This window comes from Colobus angolensis, unplaced genomic scaffold (assembly GCF_000951035.1).
Source record: "Colobus angolensis palliatus isolate OR3802 unplaced genomic scaffold, Cang.pa_1.0 Scaffold350, whole genome shotgun sequence".
NCBI lineage: Eukaryota > Metazoa > Chordata > Mammalia > Primates > Cercopithecidae > Colobus > Colobus angolensis.
In genome coordinates this window covers 725,600-738,851 of record NW_012116822.1, presented here as the reverse complement: position 1 = coordinate 738,851, position 13,252 = coordinate 725,600, and the positions used below count along the sequence as shown (strand labels likewise).

The following is a 13,252-nucleotide window of genomic DNA, read 5'->3' as shown; positions in this document are numbered from 1 at the left end:
CTTTCTGCCCGTCCCGGAACCAGAGACGGGGCAGCGCTCGAGTTCCTGCGCGGCACTGCCAAGGCACGACCACGGGCCAGAAGGCTGCCAGGCTCAGTGGGCAAGCGAAGAAAACCACCGCTACAGGGGCGCTTAGGGCCGGGGCCCGAGTGCGAACCCGAGCCCCAAATCCCGACCCAGGCAGGGGCAGGGCCCGGGGCGGGGCCTTGGAGAACCAGCCTGCGCGGCAACGTCTCCGCGCGGCGTCTCGACAACCACTGACAGCCACCCGCCATGGCCGCAGACCAGCGCTCGAAGGCCGACACCCTGGCCCTGAGGCAGCGGCTCATCAGGTACCCGGGCGTGCGGCTGGTGGCGCGGGGCTGCGCGGGGTGGCACGCGCACGCACGACGCACGCACGCACGACGCACGCGCCTCCGACTAGGAGGCCGCTGCTCCCCAGCCCGTGCGACCCCGGACCCGGCCACAGTAGAGTTTCGCAGGGCTGGGAAGGCGACGGCGCTGTGCCGTCCCGGTGGGTGGTCTCCGGGGGCTCCTCCCGGACAGCGCCGTCTCCAGGCCGCCCCGTTCAGGAGACGGCCCCGCCGTCACCGCTGTCCAGTCTGTGGCAGCCTCGCTTGGCAGCCTTTACCCCGGAAAAGACCTTCACCCTGGCGCCTGAGAGGACCTCAGCCAGGGTGGCCCGTCAGCCGCACGTGGGCCTGTCTCCAGAGTGACCTGGGAGGGGGCTGAAAGGGCAGACGAAGGGAGAGTCGGGGGAGTCGGTTCACAGGCAGCATACTTGACCTGTGAGGGGCCCTCGGTGGGAAGGTGGGTGAGGTAGCCTCCCACTGGAGCTTAGGGCTGGCACCCAGCGAGGGGCAGCAGGACCACGTGGCTGGCAAGGAGCGTTTAGGGCTGAGAGCCAGCCACCTAATGCTGGTGCCCTGCCCCATCCCATGGAGGACACGCAGCCATACGGAGCCCCGTGGGCCGGGGCAGCCACCTTTTCTCAGGATCCAGGAGACTGACGTGACCACATGCAGAAATGAGCCAGGAGGCCACAGAGACTTAAAATGCTTTAAGAAACAATTCTAAGTTTCCGCAACTTGTTACCCCATCTGCTTCCTCCTTTGCAACCACCTGTGGAGTGAGGAGACACGGCAGGGAAGCAGCACCTTGCCCTTCAAGCTTTCGTTTTTTCCCCCAGAAACTGGGAAGGGGTGGGCGGGGGCCTGTGATGAGTGGACTTCACCCTTTCGGTCTTCAGACATGGCTGTCCACTCCTTGCCTGTCCCCCACAGCTCTTCCTGCAGACTCTTTTTTCCCGAGGATCCTGTTAAGATTGTCCGGGCCCAAGGGCAGTACATGTACGATGAACAGGGGGCAGAATACATCGACTGCATCAACAATGTGGCTCACGGTCAGTATCATACCTCAGGGTGGCAGGGCAGGAGAGGAGGCCAAGGCTGTGAGCCTGGTCCCTAGATGACTTGAGATTGCCTGAGATTACCGAGAGGTGTGGAGAACCTGGGTTGAGTTGAGGCACTATCAATATGCAGAGGAGTCTTAGCCTTTGCAATATAGCTGTGGAATTCTGCAGTCTGGAGCTGTGCTAAACCAGGCAGGAGTCAGCAATCTAGGTCTGTGGGTCTAGTTCCACTTGGGACTGATGATGAGCTCACAGAATGGCAGATGGCCCAGCTGTGACCAGTGGCGTAGCACAGTGCTGGCCAAGTGCTGGAGTCAAGGCAGCGCTTCAGCCCCACTGGCCATCTCAGGTGCTGAGCAAGGGAGCTGAAGCAGGAATTCAGTCATCCTGATGAGGCTGCCAGGGCTGACGGAAAGAAAGGGAGTCTGAGACTCAGCAGGGACATGGAAGATTAATAAAGTCGAGATTTAAAAAAAAAAAAAAAAGCAGAGACTCTAGTCTTAGACTGCTTGGGCTCAAATCCCCTACTTACTAACTTTGTGATCTCAGGCAAGTTACTTAATTCTCTGTGCCTCCGTTTGCTTATCTGCAAAAGACATAATGATACTAGGTACCTACTTGAAGGTATTAGGAGAATTCAATGTGTTAATTTATGAAGCTTGCTCTGAGTGTGCCTGGCACATGGTGAGCTCTCAGTACATACTCACTGTTACTATCCTTGGCCTTTGGCAGTCAAGATTACCACCAGCCCCCTTGGCTGGTGAAGTGAAAAAGTTGACAGTCACCCCCTACCCTACCTTTGTCATGCAAGCCTCAAAAGGCCTTACAGCCTGGGCAACATAATGAGACCTTGTCTCTACAAAAAAACTTAAAAATTAGCTAGGCATGGTGACTGGTGTCATAGTCCCACCTACTCAGGAGGTTGAGGGGGGAGGATCACTTGAACCCAGGAGTTTGAGGCTGCAGTGAATGCCATGATCACACCACTACACTCTAGCCTGAGAGACAGCATAAGGCCCTATCTCCGAAAAAAAAAAAAAAAAGGCCTCCTTAAAGACATGGGCTTCCTAAGCCAGGCGCAGTGGCTCACGCCTGTAATCCCAGCACTTTGGGAAGCCAAGGCGGGCTTACTGACCTCGAGGTCAGGAGATGGAGACCATCCTGGCTAACACAGTGAAACCCCATCTCTACTAAAAATACAAAAAATTAGCTGGGCATGGTGGCGCGTGCTGTAGTCCCAGCTACTCGGGAGGCTGAGGCAGGAGAATGGCATGAACCTGGGAGGCGGAGCTTGCAGTGAGCCGAGATCACACCACTGCACTCCAGCCTGGGCGACAGAGCGAGACTCTCAAAAAAAAAGACATGGGCTTTCTAGACAGGGTTCTGCTGAAGAACATTTCCTTCTGCCAGAATCTCAGAAACTCCTGGATCTGCCTTTCCATAACCAGCTTCTCTCTCCCTCCTCTGCCTTCAGACTCCCCTCCTTCTACCTCTCTCTCTAGAACTGCGTCTCTTCTGGTTGGGTTTATAGCTTAGGGCTGGGGGAGGCCCAGTGGGACTGGCTGAGCAGAGCCAGCTGTGTGATGGAGGTGGCCTTCTTCCAGTCGGGCACTGCCACCCTCTCGTGGTCCGGGCAGCACATGAACAGAACCAGGTGCTCAACACCAACAGCCGGTACCTGCACGACAACATTGTGGACTATGCGCAGAGGCTGTCGGAGACGCTGCCAGAGCCGCTCTGTGTGTTCTATTTCCTGAATTCCGGGTAAGTGACTGTGGCCAGCCCCCGGGAAGAGGGTGAGATGATAACAGAGAGTCGCTCACGTGGGCCCGGTGTAGTGTCGCCGACCGAGTGTGGACTCAGGGAGAGGCAGCCCCCATTGCACCAGGCTCCTGAGATTCCTGGCTCTAGGCCCTGATGCTTTTTCTGTTGGATCCAGTTTCCTTGTCTCTTACTGAAGGATGTTATTACTTCCTTTCTAGGATCATTGCTGGGGCTTAGTGAGGTAATACATTTCTTTATTTCTGCCTTATGGATACAGCCAAAATCCCTGCCTGTGGGTTGCTCAGTAAGGAACAAAAACATCAAGTGATTCTTCAAAGAAATAGAGAATTCCAAGGAGGGCTCTGGAGTGTACAGGGTATCATGAGGCCTAGAAATAGTGAGGGGACCTGACCTATTCTGGGGGTACAGGGAAACCTTCCCTGAGGAAGGGATGTTAAGCTAAGAGCTGACTGGGAGATAACTAGAAGAGGAGGAAGGAAGGGTGCTGCCACTGCATCAGAAGTCTCGTCAAGGCCAGGCACAGTGGCTCATGCCTGTAATCCCAGCACTTCGTGAGATCGAGGTGGGCAGATCACCTGAGGTCAGGAGTTTGAGATCAGCCTGGCCAATATGGCGAAACCCCATCTCTACTAAAAATACACAAAAATTAACTGGGCGTGGTGGTGGGTGCCTGTAATCCCAGCTACTCAGGAGGCTAAGGCAGGAGAATCGCTTGAATCTGGGAGGTGGAGCTTGCAGTGAGCCAAAATTGTGCCACTGCACTCCAGCCTGGGAGACAGAGTGAGGCTCTATCTCAAAAAAAAAAAAAAAAAAAAAATTAGTCTCGGCAAAACTCTTGTCAGAGTTAGTCACCACACACAACTGCCCATGCAAAGGCCCTGAAGCAGGAAAGGGTATGGTACCCAGCACACTTGAGGAATTGAAAGAAGTCCACTAAGGGAAAGCAGAGGCTGTGAGCTGTTGGGAGGGAAGCAGGGCCCATCACCTAGGGCCTTCTCCACCAAGTGACTGTCTTTATCCTAAGAGCATTGGGAAGCCATCGGAGGCTTTAATCAGGAAATGATGTCTTACAGGGAACGGAGCGCAAGAATGAACACTGTTAGGTGCCAGTTCAGTGGCCAGGTGAAAGGTTATGGTAGCTCACACTAGGATCGGCAGTGGAGACAAACAGGCAGGTGATTACAGTGTATCTGGGAAAGAACATTCCAACGAATCGTAGGTGGTGGCGTTGAATTATAGTAATGATTATTGTTGCCATTCACATAGTACAGTCATCTCTGCCCCCCAGATAATTTCTAGGAAATGGAATTCACCATCTTCATTTTACAGATGGGGTAACAGCAATTCAAAGAAAGGAACTTGAGCCCAGACATTTCCCATGTCAAGAGCTGGAGCCTCTGGAAACAGGGAGCTGGTGCTTCCTCATTGGCGGTGGAGGAGGGGCATTCCTATGCCACCAGCTTTATTCTGTGTGGATTCCAGTGACTTCCATGTTGCCAAATCCAAAGCAGTCTCTTTGCTGCCTTGTCTTACTCTGTCCCGGCAGTAATGGACAGTTACCACTCTCCAAAAGTGCTGTCTCCTCTTGCTTCCAGGGCGCTGTGCTCTCCTGTTTTCTGCCAGTTTCTCTAGCCACTCCTTCCCTGTCTTCTTTGCTGATTCCTCCTCTGTTCCTTGGGGCTGGTCTTGGGCCACTTTTCTCTGAGCCCTCTTCTTAGGTGATGTCTTCCATTCTCTTGGTATTAAATAGCATCCATGTGCTGGTGACTCACAAATTTTTTTGAGCCCAGACATTTCACATATGTTCCAACTTGAGGTTCTAACTGCGCCTGTGACATCTGACAAACATCTCCAGCTTCATGTGTCCACAAGGCAAGAAAGGGTTGATTGGACCGTGGTCCTCTTCTCCCTAACCTGCCCAAGAAGACTGTCCCCACTCACCCCTGCTCATCTTGCCTTGTAAAGGGCATCACCATCTATATCTGCTCAAGGCAGAAACCACATGCTCCCCAGTCCTGCATCAATCCTGCCTCCTCCATCTCCATGATGCCTCTTAACTCCCTCTACCTCTCCATCTCCATGGCCACCACCTGCTCTCACCTGGCATCCTCCTCCTTGGCCTTCTCACTTCCACTTTTATTTTTGTCGACTCCATTAGACACAGCCAGAGGCCACCTCTTAAAATGGGAGCTGACTCATGTTCGTTTTCTCATTAAAACTCTTCAGTGGCCTCGCATGGCACTGAGAAGAAAACTCAGGCTCCTTCCCAGCCCTGTGCACCTGGCCCCTGCATGTCTCCCCACTTCCTCTCCTACCCTGCCCTCCTTAGGCGCTGGCCTCCATCATCTTCTCCTGGTTCCCTGAGCACACTGAGCTCTTTTCCTTCACAAGGCCTTGGTGCATGCTGCTCCATCTGCCTGGAAACTTCTCCCTCAGGACTCAGTACACGAGTTACCTCCCCATAGACACTTCCACTGACCCTCTGTGTTGGTCTACTCTGGCTGCCATAAGAAAATAACAGAGACTGAGTGGCTTAAACAAGAGACATTTATTTTCTTACAGTCCTGGAGGCTGGAAGTCTAATATCAAGGTGTTGGCAGGGTTGGTTTCTTCTAAGGCCTCTCTCCTTGGCTTGGTGATGGCCCTGGTTGGTCTTCTGTGTGTAAGTGTCCCTGGTGTCCCTTTGTGTGTCCAGATTTCCTCTTATAAGGACACTGGTTAGATTGGATTAGGGGCCCCCGACAGCCTCATTTTAACATAATCACCTCTCTTATCTCCATATCCATTCACATACGGGCCATTCCGAGCTACTGGGGATTAGAGGCTCAACACATAAACTGGGGGTGGGGGGTGGCAGCTCAGCCCATAGACATGCTCCCTCTGGCTCTCTCCCAGAGCATCCATCATAGCACTTAGAAAAAGGATCACTTTTTCTTTTTTGGCTTTTGTGGTGGTATATATATGTGTACACACACATATATATATAAATACCCAGACACACATTATCTACGTACACATTCATTTTTATTCACAGTTCCTGGCTCATAACTCCCACAGCCCTTGTTACACTCTTTTGTTACAACATTGGATGTCAGGCCTCAGGAGACAATCACTCTAACCTTCTCCTGCCTTCCTTTCACCTGCCCAAGGCAGGACTCTAATCTTCCCCACCTTTCTGATGGTGGGTCATAAAACTCTCATTCCAGAGAGGGTCCTACCCCATGTCCTGGTAGAAGGAATGCTGCTGTCATGAAGCTTCCATAAAAACCAAGGGGACTGGATTCAGAGAGCTTCCAGATAGCTGAACATACACAAGTTCCTGAAGGGTGGTGCGCCCAGGGCGGGCACAGGAAGCTTCATGCCCTTCCTTCATCTCTCCCCCTATGCATCTCTTCATCTGTATCTTTTATAATATCCTTTAACACAAACCAGTAAATGTATTTCCTTTAGTTTTGTGAGTCAGTGCAGCAAATTAATTGAACCTACAGAGGGAATTATGGGAACCTCAACTTGAAGCCAGTCAGTCAGAAGTTCCAAAGCGGGGCCGGGTGCAATGGCTCCCGCCCGTAATCCCAGCACTTTGGGAAGCCAAGGCAGGAGAATCAGGAGTGTGAGACCAGCCTAGCCAACATGGTGAAACCCCATCTCTACTAAAAATAGAAAAAATCAGCTGGGCATAGTGGTGGGCACTTGTAATCCCAGCTACTCAGGAGGCTGAGGCAGGAGAATCACATGAGCCTGGGAGGCAGAGGCTGCAGTGAGCCAAGATCACGCCACTGCACTCTAGCCCGGGCAACAGAGTGAGACTCTGTCTCAAAAAAAAAAATTTAAAAAAAAAAGTTCCAAAGGTGGCCAGCACGGTGGCTCATGCCTATTATTCCAGTACTTTGAGGTTGAGGTAGGAGGAATGCTTGAGCCCCCAGTCTGGGCAATATAGTGAGACCCCATCTCTACAAAAGAAAAGAAGTTCCAGAGGCCGACTTGCTACTGGTGCCCAGGGGGCTGTGGGGCAGTCTTGGGCACTGAGCCCTCATGCTATGGGATCTGATGCTGTCTCCATGTAGATAGTGTTGGAATTGAATTGGAGGACACCCAGCTGGTGTTGCTGCAAACTGATTGCTTGCCTGCTGGCAGGGAGAAATCCTTACATATTTTCTGGAGTCACAGAAGTCTTCTGTGTTGATTGTTGTAGTGTGAAAGCAGAGGAAAAACAATGGTTTGAGTTTTTTCCAAACAAGTTTCATGACACATACGAGAATGTAAATTCCAGGAGAGCCAAGGCCGTGTCTGTTTTACCAATTTTTTTTTTTTTTTTTTGAGACAGAGTCTCACTGTCTCCCAGGCTGGAGTGCAGTGGTGCGATCTTGGCTCACTGCAAGCTCCGCCTCCCAGGTTCATGCCATTCTCCTGCCTCAGCCTCCCGAGTAGCTGGGACTACAGGCGCCAGCCACCATGCCCCACTAGTTTTTTGTATTTTTAGTAGAGACGGGGTTTCACCGTGTTAGCCAGGATGGTCTCAATCTCCTGACCTCGTGATCCGCCCGCCTCGGCCTCCCAGAGTGCTAGGATTATAGGCGTCAGCCACCGCCCCTGGCCTGTTTTACCTACTCTTTTTGCCCCCAGCTTCTAGTACATACAAGGCATTTGATGTATACGAAACAAATAAGCAAGTGACTGACTAGCTGATGTCCTGAGAATCTTCTTGCTGCTGGAAGGGTCCTCCTGCCCTCAGCATTTCTCTCTGGGAAGCTCTTGGACCACTGTCTCAGTCATGCTCACCTTTTCGGTCATAGGTCAGAAGCCAATGACCTGGCCCTGAGGCTGGCTCGCCACTACACAGGACACCAGGACGTGGTGGTATTAGACCAGTAAGTGCAACTCACAGCCCTACCGTTTCCAGAAGCCTGGCCCACAGGCTGCTTGGGGATCTGTGTGACTCACTCCGGGTGCCTTAGGCAGGGAGGATAAGGGGCCTGGGCTACTGAAGACAAGCGTGGCAGGCAGAGGACCGGGCCTGAGACCTCCCAGAGGCTCTGTCACCCTGGGCCACCATTCTGGGAAGGCAGCTCTGGGGAGCAGAGTGCACTTTGTAAGGGAGTCAAAGGTGATCCCACAACATTTTGCATGTTCAAACTGCTACAGCAGTAGCTCCCAGAATTGAGTGTGTGATGTGCACAAAGATGAGGCTGACAGTATGAACACATTTAAGATTCATTATAAACCAGAAAGAGGAACCCCCACCCCATTTCACAGCAGAGAAAACAACCCCGAGAGGTTAAATGATGAGCTGCTGTCACATAGCCAGTCAGCAGTCTTGCAAGAAGTGTTGCTGACTCCAAAGCCTGTGCTCTTTCCCAAGTTCCCAAGAACCTGAGGGCTCTGTCAGGAAAGTTGGCCTCCCCTGTGTGTCTTCAGGGTGGGGAGACCATGGTCAGACTGGGCCAGGGAGTAGGAGCTGCCCGGACCCGAGCCTACCCTCCCTTCTCCTCCCCAGTGCGTATCACGGCCACCTGAGCTCCCTGATTGACATCAGTCCCTACAAGTTCCGCAACCTGGATGGCCAGAAGGAGTGGGTCCACGTGGTATGCACTGCCCAACTCAACAACAGGTCGGTGCCTGTCCCCAAGCCCGGATAACATGGTGCTGTCACTCCCCACAGGCTCCTCTCCCAGACACCTACCGGGGCCCCTACCGGGAGGACCACCCCAACCCAGCTGTGGCCTATGCCAACGAGGTGAAACGTGTGGTCAGCAGTGCACAGGAGAAGGGCAGGAAGGTAACCATGTCCACACCTGTCCAATCCAGCAAACAGTTAATGTCACCTCCATTGTTGTCACCACCACTGTGCTAGATGCTGGGAACCCAGAGAGAAAACCAAACGAGGCCCTGCCCTGCAGGAATCTGGGGTAGGGGCAGTTCGGGCTCAGCAGAGAGTCTGAGTGCACCAGCATGGGCATGATAGGCAGCCAGAGCCTGAGCAGGCCTTGGGGGATGTCAAGGGGGGTCCTTGGAGGAGGTGCTCCCTGACACAGTAGGGGTCAGCCACTCCAGGTGGGGTGGGGAGTAGCAGAGGAAGGGCATCCCGACGGGTGGCTGAGGAACTGTGTGAATGTGTGGCCGGGAGCTGAGCCTGGAGAGGCAGGCAGGGTCCACATGCCAGAGAGCACCAGAACTAGGCTGAGCAGCTGCAGTTCTGCCCTGGAGGCCCCCGGGAACCACCAGAGTCTTAAGCAGGAGAGCGCTAAGCTCTGGGGCTGGCGCAGGGCTATGTGGGGGATAGATCTGAATGGGGCAGCTTGAGGTCAGGTGACCACGAAGTGGCCAGTAGACCCCAAGTGAGCTGTGGGGAGGCCTGAAAGGGGCAGTAGAGTGGAGATGGAGTGGAGGTGCAGACACTGGAGAGAGGGGTGTGTTACCCACGGTGATAACAGAGGGAAGACTGTTGGCAACAGGTGAGGGCTCTCTGAAGGCTTCACTGAAGGAGCGACAGAGCCAGACACAGGAGGTACGACAAAGAAAGGCAGCCTGTGGGGCCAGAAAAGTTAGCAGAACCCGACCAGGGAAGCCTTGCCTATGCGTTTCAGGTGCTCCGCAACCACTTCTATAAAACCTAAAAAAGGAGATTGCTCTGATTGCAACAGGTGTGGGGGACCAGTATCCCATCTCAGTGGCCCTGCCCTCCCACCTGTAAGGCAGAATACAGTTGGGAAATCATTGCCGTATGCAGAAGGGGTCACTGAGGGGTTTCAAACAACAGTGACATGCTCAGCTCTCTGGGTTGAGGCATCGTCACCCTGGTGGCCATGTGGAGGATGGACTGGAAGAGTCATTCAGTTAGAAGGCCTCTGCAGGAGTCCAAGGAAGAAATGGGCAGATCTGCAGGAGGCAGGCATGTCCAGGCAGAGAGCAAGGAGTAGGTTTAGCGAGCGGGCTGAGGTAGAATCCTTGGGCGTGCTGACTGATGGGTTGAGGGAGGGGGCGTGGATCAAGAATGGGGGACAGGGAAGGAACAGGCTTATGGGGGAAAAATCAGTGCATTTAGTTTGGAGCATGCCAAGTACTAGGGGCCTGGAGGCATCCAGGTGGTAAGAGTTGGCTGGAGTCCTGAGACAAAACTGAGTCACAAACCTTCAGATGTAACGTGGAGCCCAAAGTAGGGGTGCAGCAATGATGGTGATTTGTCTTACTTGGACTAAGCCAGCACTAGCAGGGCAGGCTAAGCTGGTCATTGCACACCTCCATGGTCGTGTTCCCAATGTCCATCTCTTCACAGATTGCGGCCTTCTTCGCTGAGTCTCTGCCCAGTGTGGGAGGGCAGATCATTCCCCCTGCTGGCTACTTCTCCCAAGTGGCAGAGTGAGTAGGTGGGCAGGGTCTGCCCTAGGGAGGGCAGGGCTCTAATGGGGTTTTCCAACCTCCGGTCCAAATCCCAACCTCAGCCTGGCCTGACTGCCAGAATTTTGAGACAAAGCCCTTAAAGAACTAATGGCCCAAAGAAGGCCAGCCATTGCCCAAGGCCCCCACCTTACTGCTGGCACAGCCAGGATGCAAAGCCCTGAGACCTCCTGACTCCTGATCTTATCCTTCCCAACCACAGCCCGCATGTCAGTCATCTGTCCTCTGCTACAGGCACATCCACAAGGCCGGAGGGGTCTTTGTTGCAGATGAGATCCAGGTTGGCTTTGGCCGAGTAGGCAAGCACTTCTGGGCCTTCCAGCTCCAGGGAAAAGACTTTGTCCCTGACATCGTCACCATGGGCAAGTCCATTGGCAATGGCCACCCTGTTGCCTGTGTGGCCACAACCCAGCCTGTGGCGAGGGCATTTGAAGCCACCGGCGTTGAGTACTTCAACACGGTGAGTGACAGCTCTAAGTCAAGGGAGCAACATGGGTTCTGATAGGCCCCCAGTGATCAGCCTGTCCTGAGTCAGCAAAGGCTACAGGGCTAGCACTGTGCCCAGCACACAATTCCAAGATGCTGTCCTTAAGGAGATTATAGCCAGGTCAGGTAAGAAAACATAAAACATCTTTTAAAATTAGTGTCAATCCAAAAGCTGTCACAAGGGACCTTGTCTTATAAAATATATATAAAACTACGAGTCCCTATCTTCCTTTCAACAGATGCCACCCATTCTGTGCCAGGCCCTGTGTCAGGTGCTGGAACTTGAGCTGGTTAAGAGGCGTGAGGAGTGTGGTCTACTTGGGTAACACATGATCTAGGAGCAGAGTTCACATTGCAGTGGCTCCCTGTCTTTGGGGTACAGAGTCAAGAGCTTTCCCTGAGTAAAGCTGACACACAGCATATTCAGTGGCCCTGAGGCAGCAGTTACAGAGTAGGTGAGAGGATCATGGCAGGCAGCAGCAGACCCCCAGGAAAGAGCCAAGGCGTCTGCACTGATCTTAAAGACTGAGGACAACAGGAGGGTTTTAATCCTGGAGAGAGTACCCTTTGGAAAGATCTCTGGTGTTCAGGTGGAGAAAGAACTGGAGGAAGGGAGACTGGTCCAGGGAGGAGAGGAGGAGGCCCAGAGTAGGAAGGGCAGGGACAGAGGGTTGAGAATTCACTAAGTTCCTCAAAAAGAGCCAGTTTCAATTGGGGACTGAAACATGTCAGGATTTGGCAAGATAGATAAGGCAGGATAAGGTCCTTAGGGGTGAGGGAAGTGACACTTTGGTGCATTCAGCCAAAAACCATCACTCTGTGTCCACGTGACACAGAGCCTCAGACAAGCTCAGTCGGGGAAAGACAGGCTTACAGACAAATGGTCATGACAGTGTGGAGGATGACAGTGGAAGTAGTGTGTTCACGGTGCTGTGATAGCACAAAGGACATCCCAGGCAAGAGGTGGGTGAAGAGCTGTGCAGTAGAGGCTTCATACAGAAGGCAAGACCAGATCTGAGTCTGGAAGGCTGAGCAGGAAATCAAGTGGATTGTGTAAGGGGAACAACAAAGGCCCAGTGGAGCAGCATCCCGACTTTTGTTTCTTTCTTTGTTTTACTTGACCCTCAAGTGTACATAATTAGATAGAATCCTTGGTTCATGGAAGACTCTCAACATCTGTCTGTGCATAGCCCTCTTTTAGTTATTCAGTTAACCTTTATTAATGTTCTAAGCACCTGGGAAGCTAGCATCCCTAATAAAAGCTAGGACCTTGATGATATCCTGCATCTCTCCAGATGTTTCCCCCAATTCCCTCTTATTGCCTCCTCCACCCATCACTCCGGATAACCATGGTAGCCATCACTCTCAATCCCATATTATTTAGTTGTTTTTTTGACTTTATATGAAGTCTATCATGCTGTATATACTCTTTGGGGATTTTTTTTTCTACTAACATCAGTAAGAATCCTTCCTATTGCCTGTCACTGAAGTTCATTTGCTTTGACTGCTTTATAATCTTTGTATAAACGTACCAGTTCAGTCATCCATTACTATTGATGTGCTTTGAGCTTGTTCCATTTTTTTTTTTTTTTGCAATTATGAACAATGCTGCTTTGAACAATTTTCATAAGTCTCTGTTGTACATGTGGCAAGAGTTTTTCTTAGGACTGTACCTGAGGGTGGAATTGCTGGCTCATATGGTATGTGTTCACCCTTAATTTTAAAAGATAATGACATTTGTTTCTAAAGTAGTTCACAAGTTAACACCCCACCAGTAGTGTATATAGTGTATATCCTTTTTTTTTTTTTTTTGAGACGGAGTTTTGCTTTTGTTGCCCAGGCAGGAGTGCTATGGCACGATCTTGGCTTACCACAACCTCTGCCTCCCGGGTTCAAGCAACTCTTCTGCCTCAGCCTCCCTAGTAGCTAGGATTACAGACATGTACCACCACACCTGGCTAATTTTGTATTTTTGGTAGAGATGGGGTTTCTCCGTGTTGGTCAGGCTGGTCTTGAGCTCCTGACCTCAGGTGATCTGCCCACCTCAGCCTCCCAAAGTGCTGGGATTACAGGCTTGAGTCACTGTGCCCAGCATCTTTTTTTTTTTTCTGAGACGGAGTCTCGCTCTATTGCCCAGGCTGGAGTGCAATGGTGTGATTTTGGCTCACTGCAAGC

At 52.2% G+C, this 13,252-nt stretch overlaps 1 protein-coding gene across 2 annotated transcripts in view; it reads left to right on the top strand.

Moving 5' to 3' along the window:
* PHYKPL (5-phosphohydroxy-L-lysine phospho-lyase) overlaps positions 1-13,252 on the top strand; it is a 26,056-nt gene continuing 12,804 nt past the window's right edge. Inside the window, exons 1-8 of one of the 2 annotated variants that reach the window (XM_011952915.1) lie at positions 1-332; positions 1,284-1,402; positions 3,016-3,175; positions 7,990-8,064; positions 8,691-8,778; positions 8,856-8,972; positions 10,470-10,552; positions 10,826-11,051. In XM_011952915.1, coding sequence (XP_011808305.1) covers positions 274-332; positions 1,284-1,402; positions 3,016-3,175; positions 7,990-8,064; positions 8,691-8,778; positions 8,856-8,972; positions 10,470-10,552; positions 10,826-11,051 — 927 coding nt within the window. In that variant the 5' untranslated portion in view covers positions 1-273. Of the gene's footprint in view, positions 1,143-1,283; positions 1,403-3,015; positions 3,176-7,989; positions 8,065-8,690; positions 8,779-8,855; positions 8,973-10,469; positions 10,553-10,825; positions 11,052-13,252 lie in introns of both variants that reach the window. The other variant, XM_011952916.1, reaches the window with a different exon arrangement.